The sequence below is a fragment of the Ictalurus punctatus genome, chromosome 23, assembly GCF_001660625.3.
Source record: "Ictalurus punctatus breed USDA103 chromosome 23, Coco_2.0, whole genome shotgun sequence".
Classification (NCBI taxonomy): Eukaryota; Metazoa; Chordata; class Actinopteri; order Siluriformes; family Ictaluridae; genus Ictalurus; species Ictalurus punctatus.
Genome location: NC_030438.2, coordinates 4,931,437 through 4,945,752, shown reverse-complemented (window position 1 = coordinate 4,945,752; position 14,316 = coordinate 4,931,437). Strand labels below are relative to the sequence as shown.

The following is a 14,316-nucleotide window of genomic DNA, read 5'->3' as shown; positions in this document are numbered from 1 at the left end:
ACGAGTGGCCGTTTAAGACTTTTGTTTTGAAGCGCGCGCTGATTGGCGGTGGTTTTAAAAAATATCTGTTGCGTTTTTCACCGTCAGTTCATAGCAACAAAACACAACCGACTGCCTTTTAGTTTATATCCGGAGAAGTAAATATACACTTCAGTAACTACTACCAGACTTTAGCTTTCTTTATTTTGTCTGTAGTGCGTGAGGTATAGCTAATCTGATTTTTTATTTATTTATTTATTTGTTTTAAAGTAAGAAACTCTTTAGCACAGTTAGCTAGCTCTCGCGCTTCTTGTTCATTTTCTTAGATTTGGTCGCTAAAATAACGCTTTTAAATTGTTGTAAAATAATTTTACGTCTTTTCTAATCTTTCGATATGGAAAAACGTGTTGCTATATAGGTATAAAGTGTTATTAAGGTGTTGGTGTTGACTGTGTTGTGCTTTTATGTTGTAAAGGGATGTCTTTTGTGAGGATTAACCGAAGACCAGTGCGAACGAAGAAAGTGTCAGTTCCCAAGAAAGAGTGGGTGGTAAGTGATTTTATATATATATATATATATATATATATATATATATATATATATATATATATATATATATATATATATTATATTTTAACTGATATGTATATAAAATGTTTAATCTTGGTCATTTTGCTTATACTGATTCTTTCTCTTCTGCCTTCAGAGCACAGTTAATGACCTGTCAGTGCACAAGTCTACAGCTGAGGAACTGGTAAGAAGAAAAAGTCTTTATTTGTCAAATTACAGCACAGTGAAATAATAATTTAAAAAATTGTAAATCATATCCCAGGTTGGGGTCAGAGCGCAAGGTCAGCCATGATACAGCGCTCCTGAAGCAGAGAAAGTTAAGGGCATTGCTCAGGGGCCCAACTGTGACAGGTTGGGCGGTGCTTGGGCTTGAACCCCCAGAAGGTTCTTCTGATCATTTAATCCGAACCTACTAATTAACCTTGACCCTACTAAGAAGTTCCTTTTGCACATTTTACTGCGGGTTTGTGTTGCTCTGTTGTGTATTTTCCTTTCTTAAAACACGTTTCCTCCATCAGTCCAGGCGTCACGACATTCATCGATCTCGCAACAGAGCTGCTGCACAGTGGGAGCTGAGTGAAAAATCGCTGAAGAAGAGAAAGTCCCGGCCGACCAGCCCTCCTGGATTAGACCAGACCAGACTGCGATTATTCAGAGAGGTACACGCACACGCATAGATCACACGTACCATCTATCATCAACAACAATCACTGTTTATGTTGCAAATTTGAACACAGATAGTCTTTTTATTTGATAACAACAAATTTCATTTCATCATTGATTATTTAGTCTAGGTGGGGCGTGGTTTAGTGGTTAGCACATTTGCCTCGCACATCCGGGGTCCGAGGGTTTGAATCCCACCTCTGCCTTGTGTGTGCGTAGAGTTTGCATGTTCTCCCCATGCTTCCGGGGTTTCCCCTGGGTACTCCGGTTTCCTTCCACAGTCCGAAGACATGCTGCATAGGACGATTGGCATTTCCGAGTTGTCTGTTTTGTTCGAATGGGTGTATGATTGTGCCCTGTGATGGATTGGTACCCCGTCCAGCGTGTCCCCTACTTTGTGCTCGAGTTCCCTGAGATAGGCTCCGGGCTCCCCACGACCCTTTGTAGGACTAGCAGTACGGAAAACGGACGGATGGATGGATGGAAGTAGAGCTGCGACGAGTATGTCATTGTGTCAAGTCGTCAAAAAAAAAAGTCGATTCACTGATTCCAGGTTTTGAAACCCAAGAGTCAACTCCAAGACCAATACTTTCCACACTGAAAACGATTTAGCTTGCGCAAATAAGGTGAGCAGCACACGTTTCAGGTAGCAAGAGATGGATATTGGCCTTTATTGAGAATTTTACTGGTCTGATTTGGACTTGGAAGTTACGGCAGGAAAAAAGTGTGCAGCACTACTGAATAAAAAAACTGCTAAAATACTGTAATCTTATATTTTGGGTGTCTGATGTGAAAAAGTAGTCAACATTCTCAATCACATAAGTAAAGCTCTGAGATGATTTAAGCAGCCACTGTCTCTTTTATAGGCTTGTGAAGCACAGCACACTGCTGCATGAAGCATGTTTGTGTTTACGTAGGTGTTCTCGGATCACTGTGAGCTGCAGGACGTTCTTGCGCGGTCTGATAGAGCGCTGGCGTTGGTGAAAGATCTGTTTGGCGACGCACCTCGCAGACAGAAAGGTACAACGTTGTTCCCTCACCATACTTACTAACATCTTTGAGGTTTATTCAAAGATGCGGTTTTGTTCCAGGTTTTCCGAGCGTCACTGTGGCGCCTGACTGCGGGTCGGATTCTGAACTTCCTGTGCTGCAGAAACCGGATCCGCCAACACAGCTGTCACTGCTCAGCCAGTCGATGATGGACCATCAGGTACTGAGTGCCGTCTAAGGCTGTTTGTACACGGATCGGTTATTCAACGTTCACACATACAAACAGAGCGAAATTCTTTCGTTTTGGAGATTCATACGTACTGTATTTAGAATAAAACACTTGGAGGCATGCTGTTCTAGGAAAATAATCAAAGGATGGTGTGACGCAGGCTGACGTGAAGCGGAGTGACTTACTGTTACCACCCATATTATAAATGATTATTTTATCCTGGCGTGTTTCTTATTCCTCTTATACCTCAGCAATTTGCAAATGTTAACGTTATTTATTGACTTTTTATCCATTTATAGATACGGTAAATGTTGTGGAACATCTGGAGAACATCTGTATAGCAGCTATAAAGAGTCATTCCATCTCGTTTTTCTTTCACTCAACTAATAAGACAAAAAAAACCAACACTGTTCGTTTCTTAACGATTTCTCGTAAAGCACTTAAGAAACGTAAAAGTTATGATTTTACCTCTGACTGATGACCGTTGACGCTAGAGAATCATTCCATAAATGCTAAATTAATACCTCGCTACGAAAAACGTTCATTAGGAACTGCATTATTTGAGGGGTGTGTTGTGGGGTTTTTTGGGGTTTTTTTTTGAGTTTGGAGTGAAGTCCTAAACGCATAAGTGAATGGAATGATGTGAAATTTATTATTTTATAATTTATTTCTTCAGGCTTTAAATGAGCCGGATGATTCTGCAGCAGAGCATTGGGAAGATCTTCAGGATGTCTCAGTCAGCTTTGACCCTGAAATGAGCAGGTAATACGCTCCATATTAATACATTATTACAGATTTAAGAAGAGAGGACTAGTCCAGCCGGTAGCTAATCAGCTTCATGCACTGTTTTATAGGCTGAAGAGAAAAACGTGTAAAGCAAAGCCTCCTGTTTGGACAACAATTCGGCAGCCACTGCAGCAGAACGTGCCTCAGACTCCCTGTAACGCAACAGGCTCTGAGGATCATGCAGGTAAAAAAAACACTTCCTGTCAATAGAATCTCACTGAAGTCCCTGAGAAGTGTTTATAACTCTTTTTTTTATTTTTCTCTGCTTATTCCGAAAAAGCTCTGAACGCAACCCTGGCCGTGCAGCGTCTAAAGTCGAGGCAGTGTCAGTCCGAGGCCGAGCAGTCCACCGTTCTGGTCAATCAGGTCCTCAATCCTGAACCATCTCCCGCTCGTTCAGGTAATGTTGCACAACCTGATGCTTTTAAATGTTCTCTGAATGTTCACAGAGAAATATATGAACCAAACGGACCAACATACTTAAACAAAGAGACATTTCTAAAAGTAAGTCAATAGGAAGTAGAGTTTTTACTTTTCTTTCTTTTAGGTAGTTGAAGGTAAAGTAAAAAAAAAAAAAAAGGCTTGTAAGCGTTAAGAGAAACCAATAGCTTGAGTAACTGCTGATTTGTCTTTTTCAGGTGGTAAGAGCAGGTCTTTCAGAACCACCAGAGGGCGCTCTCCTGAAGCCTCAGGCTTTAGTTCTCAGAGTGCTAACCAGTCGAGCCTGGAGCTGCTGCAGGACATGCTGGCTCAGGTGGAGACTGATCTGGCCTGCTTGGAGACGCAGGAGCTTTTCGGACCCTCGGAGCGACCCGAGCTTCAGCACGGCCGCGGCCTTACCGGCTTCTCCGCGGCTCTCGTCGGTACTCTAGGACGCATCGTCAGTCATCTGAGACGAGTGAGGAAACACACGGCAGCACTGAATGAATAAGCAGTACAATCACTGATTTTATTCTATTTATTTTTTTGCCAAGCGTATTGTGTATTTGATCTCTCAGAGTGACGAGGAGGCGCAAAAAGAGGCGCGGGTGAGGAGGAGGATGGAAGAGGAGGTGAAGGAGCAGAGAAGCCTGATTGACGCCCTCACAGCGGAGTGTCTCGCACTGAGAGAGGAAAGCGCCGCTCTACAGGTCAGCTGTTCTCCCAAACTACTCCTATTCTATTTTTTTTTTTTGTTCTCTCGTTGCACTTTTATGGGCGTAAACTAGTGTTACGGTGTTCTCGGACAGGCGATTCTGCAGGAGCGGATAGCTGAACTCGAACAGCGATTGGACATGGTCATCCTCGCAATGGGAGAGCTGGGAAAAGACGGCAACTCACAGGGCGAGGAGAAAAACACACCAAGTATGGACTACCACACGTTGTTGTTATTATTATTATTATTATTATTATTATTATTATTATTATTAGCTATTACAGCATGCATCAGTAGGTACAACAGAGGTTCAGTATTAATCACAAAGCATGGTTGAACCTCAGACCGATTCTATGGCATGTGCTGTGCTACGTTTTTTCCACCTCCCCATTCATAACCTTTAGTTTCTTCCTGCAATCGCTTACTGTTTAATGCAGGACAAGTATGATTTCCTCTCTTAAAATGTGCACAGAGACATTTAGAAAGAAAAATAAATCGTGGAAGAGATCATTGCTACCTCTGGTGAATGTACATCATAACCTGTACAGTTAGCTCCCTTTACTAATCTGCCAATGAAGCTAGTACGAAGCCGAGCACGCGACATAACATGACGTTTACATAAAATAACATGGAAATCAAACTTGGATGCATCTTAAATAAAAGTAGTGTTTATAATTCATAGCTCTTTTACGCATAAAAGATGATAATGGAAATTATTTGTTAAAATGTTGTAGCGTAACATCAGAACAGTTGGGTGCACGCCAGTCTAATCCATTACAGCCCCATGTTTTATCATCTGTGAGCAAATTTCTGTATGTGTGTTTGCAGGTGGAGACCTCCAGCCTATAACTGCTGAGAGAGACCAAGAGGATTCATCCCTGATCTCTTCTGCTGTGCTCCTCTCTCCTCCACACCAGAGAGACAGCAGAAAGCCGTCTACAGGTCAGCTTTTATGGTGACATTTCTACAGTGACATTTCATAACATATTTTTTTTTCCTCCATCATTGTTGCTTGTAGTATGATTATAAATTTACATTAGCAGTTAGATAATAAATCATAACGATCGTTAAACACAAACGATCCATCAGAACATGAATATTGATTCACCTCCCAACAGCACGCACCCGATCTTCACTTCAGTTCGAGGGCTCTCACACACCAGGCAGCGGGTCACCGGGAGAGTCGGATAACTCCTGCGCTCCGTCCTCGTTCGCCAGCCTGCCTGAGAGCGTCCTGCCTCGTCCCGCCCTGCTGCTGAACCAGCTATCCCAGGATGCTGTACTGGAGCAGATAGCCGAGTTAACCCGTCAGAACGCCGCGATCCAGGCTCAGCTGGCGCACAACCATGCCTCGCCTACACAATGCTTAGACAGATGTGCGTCGCCCCCTGCTGGACCCCAGCCCACACAACAGGTAACGTTATTACTCAGTATTGTAAAGCTTGTTTAGTACTAATGCTTAGAAATATTTAGTGTGATTATATATATTACCCTTCAAAAGTTTAGACACTCATTCTTTATTTTAAAGAATGCATCAGGAGATTTTAGAATAATAATAATGTCATAAAAACTCTGGAGTAACACAAATGGAACTATGGGAATTATGTTGTGATAAAAAAATCCAAAATAAATCTAAATAATTTTATATTTTAGCATCTTCAAAGTAGACGTCCTTTTTGCCTAGAATTTCCAGAAATGTGTTCTTGGCATTTTCTCAACTGATTTCTTGAGGAATTTCCCTGAGATGCTTTTTAAACAGTATTAAAGGAGTTCCCACCTACGCTGGGCCGCTGCTTCTTGGAATATTTCGCTCCGAGTCGTCAGTTTAAAAACAAAACATTAAAAAAAAAATTTTTGTAAATAAAATGTTAGTTTTCTAATGAAAGAAACGAATACGTCGGCACAATTATGTTTTTGTCTACAACACAGATTTCGAACATTTAATCATACAGCTTCAGATCAAAAGGTTTTTAAGATCATGAGAAACGTTTCAGTTGAGTGTCTCCAAACTTTTCACCAGTTGTGTGTGTGCATTTATTTTGGCAGTGTGTGGGTGTGGATGATTCCTCAGTGAGGCTCATGGAGGACAGACTTGAGGAGCTGAACAGACAGAGTGCAGCAGCCAGGGCGAAACTGCTGGAGCTTATCGAGGAGCAGAGACAGACCACATCTCACAGCGCCTCTCCTTCCATCTCCCCCATACCCCCACACTCCATCAGCCCTCACACAGGTGTGTGTGTGTGTGTGTGTGTGTGTGTGTGTGTGTGTGTGTGTGTGTTTCACAGTATGACTAAAGGATTCCAAATATTAGAAAACGATTTCGGGTTACGTCTTGAGTATTCATTAATTTGAGATTAATTTTTTTGACTGTAATCTAACCCCCCCCCCCCCCCCCCCCCCCCCTTTATACTGATGTAGTTCATGTATATTGTTTAAATGTGTAAAATTAAATGTTTGTAGAGCTTAAAATGAGGAAACACATCAGGTACAAGTAGATATAATTTTAATAATAAATATAATAACTTTGATAATAGTTGGTTGTGATTTTCCTCAACCGTAACTAAATTAAAACAGTACGGAAACTCCCTGGGGGTCAGTAATACAAGTGATTGAAAACAAATGTATGGTTTTGATGTACAGTACAGTACGTTTGCTCATAACTGAAAATAAATATGAGAAACCATTCTTTCTGCAGTCGTCGGAAGGCGGACTCCTGAAGCGTGCGCGTCCGTACCTGAAAGGGCCCAGCCCTCTCACGCCAGGACAAACAGCAGAAGGTGGGTCACATGCACATTAACACACTCTGCATGTGGTTCTATAAGCTATAAAGCTCAGCAGCATGCTTCTCTGCAGCTGCTCAGGGTTTCAAACCTGTTTGTTTGTTTGTTTGTTTGTTTGTTTGTTTATTTATTTATTTATTTACTGCAGGTCAGCCGACACGGTTTCTCCACAAAATGTAGAGGGAAGACAAAAGCAGTCTGCTGATACACAGGTACACACATTTCACACACAACTACAACACAAACACGCACATTCTCAACCCTGTTATGGTGTTCTGTGCCGATAACCTCGCACCGAAATCCATAATTTTGTTGGCCGTTTTAAATCACCTTGATGCAGAAAAAGACTTTTTAGAAAAATCCACTTAAACACTTTTATACAACAAAGTTCGCAGCTGCAGAATTTCAACGCTGTTTCCAATTAAACCAGATTGCAAAACATTGACCTCTTTTTATCTTATTGTGGGTTTTTTGCATTCACACTTGCATTAAAAAAAATCGTTACTAAAAGATAAGTTAAGCCGAGATCCAAGATAAAACATGTCGTCTATCATAGTGTTTGTGCTTTGTGCAGGTGGATAAACTGAAAGGAGAAGGCTGGTTCGCACTTTCTGCTCACTTCTCATAGCTCGACTGACTGGAGGACTGCCGCGACGCTACAGTTACACTACCTGCATTTGTTAATTCTTGTCTCCTTGGCTGTTTTAGATTTTAATTTTGCACATGTCAATAAATTTTAGACAAACATTTGATTGTATGGCTGTAACAGTGATCAGAACACTTTTCCCTTTAATAGTAGCATGTAATTCGTAGAAATTCAAAACTGTAACATGATATGGAGCGATAATTGGGTTAGCACTGCATGAGTGGTGGTGGTTGTTATTATTATTATTATTATTATTATTATTGTTATTGTTGTTAGGGGGCCAAGCACTGAAGGTACATAGGCACCTTATTGTTTTTCTGTCTTTTCTTCTTGTTCTTCTGTCTATGGCAGCCCATAGAACCATCTGGTTAAAAAGTTGTGAAATTTGGCACACTGATTGGGGAGGGTCTAAGGAACATTCTGAGTACATTTGGGCCAAGTGCTGCCAATGCTCTAGCCAGATCCTACCAGAAGGTATATTTCAAATGATGTGGATATTGGAGGTATAGAAAGAATAATAGGTGAGAGAGACTAACCTATTACACGTAATGAAACAAACCAAAAAGCAAAAAAAATTCAATAAAATTGGCTGAAGGTGTGTACACCTGAAAACGTCCTCATAAACCGCTTTCATTGATTATGATGACGTTAAAATGTAAACAAACCGTTACCAAGTGCACAAAGAAATAACAAAAATCCCATGAGCATGGAGAACACGTTATTGAGCCGCTGCTCAATAATTTATTTTTTGTTTCCATCACTCCAAATATCCAGAACACATGGTACTTGAGCATCTCTGCATTGGCTCAGTTTGTGCCTCAACTCGCAGCTACAAAAAAAAACCAAATACACGGTATGTTTGATTCACTTCCTGCAGTGCAGGTGAGTCGACTCAGAGTCGAATTGTTCGCTTTAAAGTGAACTGAGTCCACCTTGCTCAGACGATCTCGGACCGGTCGATTGTTGTTTTCGAACCTACCTAAAGAAATGTACTGAGACAACACAATAGAGTGTCATTTAAACAGACTAAACAATGCATATGTGAAAGTAGTTTGAAATATTATATGCTCCTTGTGGTCAGGGCGTGGGACTGCTTCAAAGCACCTTGCATCCTCTCTGTGGCATGGCCCACAGCCGCCCGCGTCTATAGATAAACTTAACTTCGCACTCGGACTCTGAGGTTGTGATCGCAAAACAGCAGCCTTGTTCCAGGAGCTGAACGGTACATCTCTGCGCTGTACGCTGCAGCTCCTCCCACCATCCAATCCCACTTTCTCTAATCCACATTTTATCATCCTCCTGCGCTAAAACCTCCCCGCTTAAGCTATGCATCACCCGTAATCCTTCCTCACTGAGCCGGGAAACGCGCACGCAACGAGGTTTGCGAACTTCAAAGTGCCCTTTGCTTTCCGTGTAACCCAGGTAGTGCAGGCGCACCAGGAAGCAAGCCGGCTCGGATATTTTGAAATAAAAGTCCTCCTCCACGCCATCGTCGATGGCCACTGGCCCCCTGGTGCTGTTCACCGAGATCAGCCGCGACAACCCGAGCATGTAAAAGGACTCCAGGACGAAGTGGAAACTGTGGCACTCGCTTGGCTGGAGGTAGCGCTTAAGGTCAGACAGGGTCTCCTGATGCAGCTGCATGAGAGGGCCCAGGCCCAGCTGCGCAGGATTAAACTCTGTCAGAGCCATCAAGCGGTTCCAAACTCCTGCATCGAAGGCCTGTGAGTTAAAAGCAGGTCCGGCGAGAACAAGACGGATGTGCTGGGTGATTTGAGCAATGGAGGAGTTTGTGAAATCTCTCATGTTCCTTTCTGTTTGCACCGTATCTAACAGTCTTGCGACATAAACACACACCTCTCTGTACTCTTGAGCTCGAGGAGTCGCGTCCTGCTGCGTCGAGGCAGCCGCAACGCCGTTCAGAACTTTCCGAATGGCTCGGACTGACACGCCTTGAAAAGATGTGACCCTGTGAAGCTGGGTCCAGCAGGAGTACAAACCCTCCACAGGACTCGACAGATGGAGACCGGCGTGTAGCGGGTGCAGGTCTCTCAGGATTTGCGCCAGAACCCTGATGCTCTGGAGCAGGTTCTCAGTTCCTCCTTCAGTCCAGCACTGCTCCAGCTCCTGCAGGAGAGACGTGTCCACTCGAGTGCAGTCGTGCAGCTGCTGAAGCATCGCAGCCAGGCCGCCGCTGGGCTTCATCTTGGGTTCCTCCACCGCCTCGGCCAGGCAGTCCCACACCAGGAAGCTGAAGATGGTCCACAACGTGCAATCCTCACCACAGTCTGGGCCGTGCAGGTCATTGTGATCACGCAGATAATCCCAGCTGTGGCAGTGACTGTGGCTCCCACTGCGGATGAGGGCGTAAGCGTCCTGCAGGAGCTTCAGAGACAAACAGCCTCGCTCAGAGAGCTGCACGCCTGGAGAACATGATAAACCATAGTGAAAACTGCAGTCAAATACGCATTCCATTACAATTTCACTAATTGCTTGACTATTAAAATTAATAGCATGTTTTTTGTCGACCTACTTCGAATCTCAACTTCAGCCACTCTGCTGAGGAGCCGGTCTGCATCCTGAGTCTTTTCCACGAACAGAGCCACCAGCGCCTCCAGCTGGGCCACGTCGTCTAAGCTCACCCCGTCTAGAAGACACTCTTTGACTGTGCGACGTGGCAGGCCCACTGCAACCCCCAGCTCGCACACGTTCAGCCTGGCCTCATCTCCCACAGCCACATCTAGCTGAGCTCTCACCTGCTGTAGCACTCCTGAGGAACAATAAATAAATAGAACACGTTCGTAAGCATCGTGACCTCGGACGCTGCGATCGAACAGTGGGATGTACATTCGTTCACCTGAGTAAGGCAGGTGTCCTGCTGCTGTGTCTCGCGACTCCTCTACTGCCAAGCCGATGTTGCTGACGTCTTTGCTGTTCAGTGACAGATCCTTTAACGAACTACTGACTGAAAAATAAAAATCACTCACTACACCGTTACAGGTCCTCTCATCAATGTATATTAGTTCAGCTTAGCTTTCTAATACGGAAGATCAACCTTTTATGTGCCGGCTTGAATGGAATTGTGAAATCGTTTATAAACTGTGCTTATGATTAAATCCTGTTCAGGAAATGAATTAATATGACGCGTGAAAAATGAGAACAGAAATCCGTGAAGAATATTTCTGTTGAGGTGAATCTCATCCAGTGTGACTTGTAATAATCTCGACGTCTTAATCGCACCACCTGAAACCTGCTGGACATGTGACTAGTAGAGGTTATTGCGTCATAAAATACAACAGCCTATCAGCTTCCAGTATGAAAATGCAAGCAGCACAACACTGATTTGTTAGTGAAAAAGGGGTGGGGTTTTAATTGACATATTTGTGAACTCTGGTTGTTTTCACTGTCCGTAGATAAATGTTTCACTTGGTTTGGTGCGGGAGGACTGACCCACTATACCTGCGTGTCCTGTGTCCTTACCGTTTATGTCTTCGGCGAGCTGAGGGTCTTCGTCGTACAGCGCCGTATAAAAGCTCTTGCATGCCGTCTCTCCTTTAGCAAGGCAGATGGTCAGCAGGGTCTGGCTCTGCTGCGTGGAGGTCGGCGCCGCCTGGATCTGCTCCAGATCGAACTGTGTGAGGGTGCCGCTGGAGAACAGAGCCAGAGACACAGGCAGCACGGAGAAGCCCAGGCGGCTGCACAGGCAAGAGAACTGAGCCTGCAGTTTCAGCTCTGAGAGGAGCCAGAAAAGAAACAAAAATCTGAATACACTTCATGTTGAACCTTGAACCATATCGAGTTTCACGCCAGTCAGCCAAGAGCGGAAATCTGAGGCTACAGTGGGGCACAGCATCACCCAAACTATACGGTTCAAATGAAAAAAAAAGTCCTGCTGCAGCAGGGTCAGCAGTTCATGCTGGTGGTGGTGGTGTAACGGTGTGGGGAATGTTTAATAACAGTCGAGCATCACCTATCTGAGTACTGAGTGTGAGCACAGAGTATAAGGTAAATATTATTTGTAAGCAGCAAGTCATCATCCATCCATCCATACCGTTTATCCTACACAGGGTCGCAGGGAGCCTGGAGCCTATCCCAGGGAACTCGGGGCACAATCGCACACATTCACACACTAATGACAATTTGGAAATGCCGATCAGCCTACAACGCCTGTAGGGAAGAAACCGGAGTACCCTGAGGAAACCCCTGAAGCACAGGGAGAACATAAAACATGGGGAGGTGGGATTTGAACCCCAAACCCCGGAGTTACAAGGCAAACGTGCTGACCACTAAGCCGTGACCCTCCAAGTAGTCAAGTGACTAAAAACAAAAGAAATTACAGGCAGGAACCCAGAATCGAACCCTGAGGGATTCCCAGTAATATGACGGCAGACTGTTTAAGAGGAGTATAAAAAGAGACAAACCTGTGGGTCCACGCTGGATCTCTATAAACAGAAAATAAAATAAAATAAATAAAAACAACAGATAATACTGTTAGTGGATATAATTCTGGACTTCATTTTATGAAAAGTGAAATACAGACAGTATCCTGCGTTTACATGGTACCTGTTTCAACAGCCAGCCAGCTGCGCAGACGTGGGTAATGCTGCTTACATTCCCGCAGACACTCCAGGAAGCGCACAGCTCCGTTCTCGTCCATCTGACCCTGAACAATCTCCAGCAGCTTGCGAGCGCTCTTCTGTGGCGTCTTTTCCGCCTTCACCTCGTGGTAGTTATCCTGAGACAGCAGACCTGCAGCCAGGATGCAGTCTAACAGAGGCGCCAAGTTATACAGAGACGCCACCAGGAGCTGCTGAGACGCCAACAGCTGAGCCTTCACCGACTGCCTGTGTCTCGAACCTGGGATCAAACATCGAGTACGAGTCACACGCGGCGTTCATCAGGTTGAACGCTCACTGGACGTTAACCATCAGGAAACCTCAAAGTGTGTGTGCGTTTGCTCAGGTTTAGTTTAGTTTAGTGTACGCACCTAAATCAGGGCACGTCTGAGGGTGGGACGCCATGGTCAGGCCTCAAGGTCATCTACACGGCTCAACTTCTAAAAGGCCCGAGAGCTGCAAAATAACGGCAGAAACGATTAGCGCAATTATTCAGATGAATGCACTTTTCTTTTGCACTCGACATCAAGTTCATATACAAACAAATGTGAATTCCAAACTTGCAAATCCTAAATATAGCTAAACAAAATAATGTAAAAAAGGTACTTTTTATTTGACAGTGTACAAATTAAAAAAAAAAAAAAAAAAAAAAAAGAACAGAGTGTGTATCCTGGAATAAGTGCACATAAAGGCAACAGGACAAAAAAAAAACTCTTTCAATTTCAATCAAGTTCTGAAGACGGATATTTCAGAAATTCCAAATCCCAAAATTTATATATCCATCCATCCCATCCTTCCTTTTTCTGTACCGCTTATCCTACACAGGGTCACAGGGAAGCTGGAGCCTATCCCAGAGAACTCGAGGCACAAGGCGGGGGACACCCTGGATGGGGTGCCAACCCATAGCAGGGCACAATCACACACACACGCACGCACGCACAAAAACGCCAATCAGCCTACATCGCATGTCTATGGATTGAGGGAGGAAACTGGAGTACCTGGAGGAAACCCTGAAAGCATGGGAAGAACATGCAAAGTCTGCACGCACAGAGCGGAGGTGGGATTCGAACCCCCAACCCCAAACCACTAAGCCACTATTCCCCCCTAAAAATGGCACCACCAGGGGCGGAATAGAAGATGGATGGATGGTGCGGACCGGTGTTGCAGGTGGTATTCGATCCTGAGCTCGGCTTACTCTCTGTAGGGAGAATCCCATCCAGGCTGTATTCCCACCTCACGCCCAGTGACCACTGGCCACTGATCTAGGAGAAAGCCCTTAATGAAGAACGCTTGAATTCTGACATGCCACTATTTGACCACAGCAGTGAATAAACGCAAGGAAACATCTGTAAAAACACATCTGTAAAGGTACACTAAAGGTACTTGTAACTTGAAGAGTAAACGTCTATCTATGTAACTTAAAAGTCCTAAGAGGATGTAAAGTTTCGCGCTCATTGACTGTAAGTCACTTAATAACGCCATGTTGTGTAAACATCTCACTGCACGCGCTAATTAAAGTTCAGCTGTAACTCATTTACATATATGTAATAAAAGTGTGAGCACGCGCGTCAATCCACCTCGTTCCTGGCCGACCAAAATCGTGTTAAATTGTCAAACTGAGACGCTAAAAAGACCAAATATGACAACTTTATACCGTTATACATTAGTAACAACGAATATAATGTATTTACATATGTATATATCCTAAAGGTTATGCGGTACTCACGGTGGTTGAAACAAAAAAGCTCTTCACTTCCTGGAAGTTGTCGCTAAACTACGGGAAAAGGTTCAAACTTAATAATCTCTTCAGCAACCGATTTATAAAGCTATAGATTTCGGTACTATCGGGAACCACGAATTACTATCCGAATAGTTAATAAAAACAGAACCGGACCTGTTCTTACACAGTCGGTTCAACTCCA

General features: G+C 43.9%; 2 protein-coding genes across 4 annotated transcripts; one reads left to right on the top strand and one right to left on the bottom strand.

The window, feature by feature from the left end:
* Positions 1 to 53: 53 nt before the first annotated feature.
* spice1 (spindle and centriole associated protein 1) lies at positions 54 to 7,879 on the top strand. 3 transcript variants are annotated; one of them, XM_017453669.3, is made up of 18 exons: positions 76 to 203; positions 455 to 528; positions 686 to 733; positions 1,068 to 1,208; positions 2,130 to 2,232; positions 2,304 to 2,422; positions 3,108 to 3,193; positions 3,286 to 3,401; positions 3,498 to 3,617; positions 3,856 to 4,115; positions 4,216 to 4,347; positions 4,447 to 4,561; positions 5,181 to 5,294; positions 5,471 to 5,766; positions 6,399 to 6,582; positions 7,048 to 7,129; positions 7,281 to 7,344; positions 7,707 to 7,879. In XM_017453669.3, exons 2-18 carry the CDS (start codon positions 457 to 459, stop codon positions 7,758 to 7,760), a joined length of 2,106 nt encoding a protein of 701 aa, XP_017309158.1. In that variant the 5' UTR covers positions 76 to 203; positions 455 to 456; the 3' UTR covers positions 7,761 to 7,879. The 3 variants fall into 3 exon arrangements, with proteins under 3 accessions (XP_047006066.1, XP_047006065.1, XP_017309158.1); XM_047150110.2 differs by having other exon boundaries at positions 54 to 137; positions 7,281 to 7,879; XM_047150109.2 differs by having other exon boundaries at positions 75 to 203; positions 7,281 to 7,879.
* Positions 6,839 to 14,262, bottom strand: LOC108256613 (uncharacterized). Its single transcript, XM_017453668.3, has 8 exons — positions 14,121 to 14,262; positions 12,766 to 12,850; positions 12,342 to 12,635; positions 12,200 to 12,220; positions 11,259 to 11,510; positions 10,636 to 10,743; positions 10,312 to 10,548; positions 6,839 to 10,201 (listed from the first exon to the last, which is right to left on the bottom strand). The coding sequence occupies exons 2-8, from the start codon at positions 12,797 to 12,799 to the stop codon at positions 8,874 to 8,876; spliced, it is 2,274 nt and encodes a 757-aa protein (XP_017309157.1). The 5' UTR covers positions 12,800 to 12,850; positions 14,121 to 14,262; the 3' UTR covers positions 6,839 to 8,873.
* Between the last annotated feature and the right edge of the window lie 54 nt (positions 14,263 to 14,316).

What these genes read in the sequence shown, in the direction of transcription:
- spice1 (XM_047150110.2), top strand. Translation starts at nt 457, where the DNA reads ATGTCTTTTGTGAGGATTAACCGAAGACCAGTGCGAACGAAGAAAGTG. An exon ending in GACCCCAGCCCACACAACAG is followed by an intron (nt 5,767 to 6,398) that starts GTAACGTTATTA and finishes TTATTTTGGCAG; the next exon opens with TGTGTGGGTGTGGATGATTC. An exon ending in CTCCATCAGCCCTCACACAG is followed by an intron (nt 6,583 to 7,047) that starts GTGTGTGTGTGT and finishes TTCTTTCTGCAG; the next exon opens with TCGTCGGAAGGCGGACTCCT.
- LOC108256613 (XM_017453668.3), bottom strand. Translation starts at nt 12,799, where the DNA reads ATGGCGTCCCACCCTCAGACGTGCCCTGATTTAG. An exon ending in CTGGCTGGCTGTTGAAACAG is followed by an intron (nt 12,221 to 12,341) that starts GTACCATGTAAA and finishes TTCTGTTTATAG; the next exon opens with AGATCCAGCGTGGACCCACA. An exon ending in GATCCAGCGTGGACCCACAG is followed by an intron (nt 11,511 to 12,199) that starts GTTTGTCTCTTT and finishes GGCTCCTCTCAG; the next exon opens with AGCTGAAACTGCAGGCTCAG.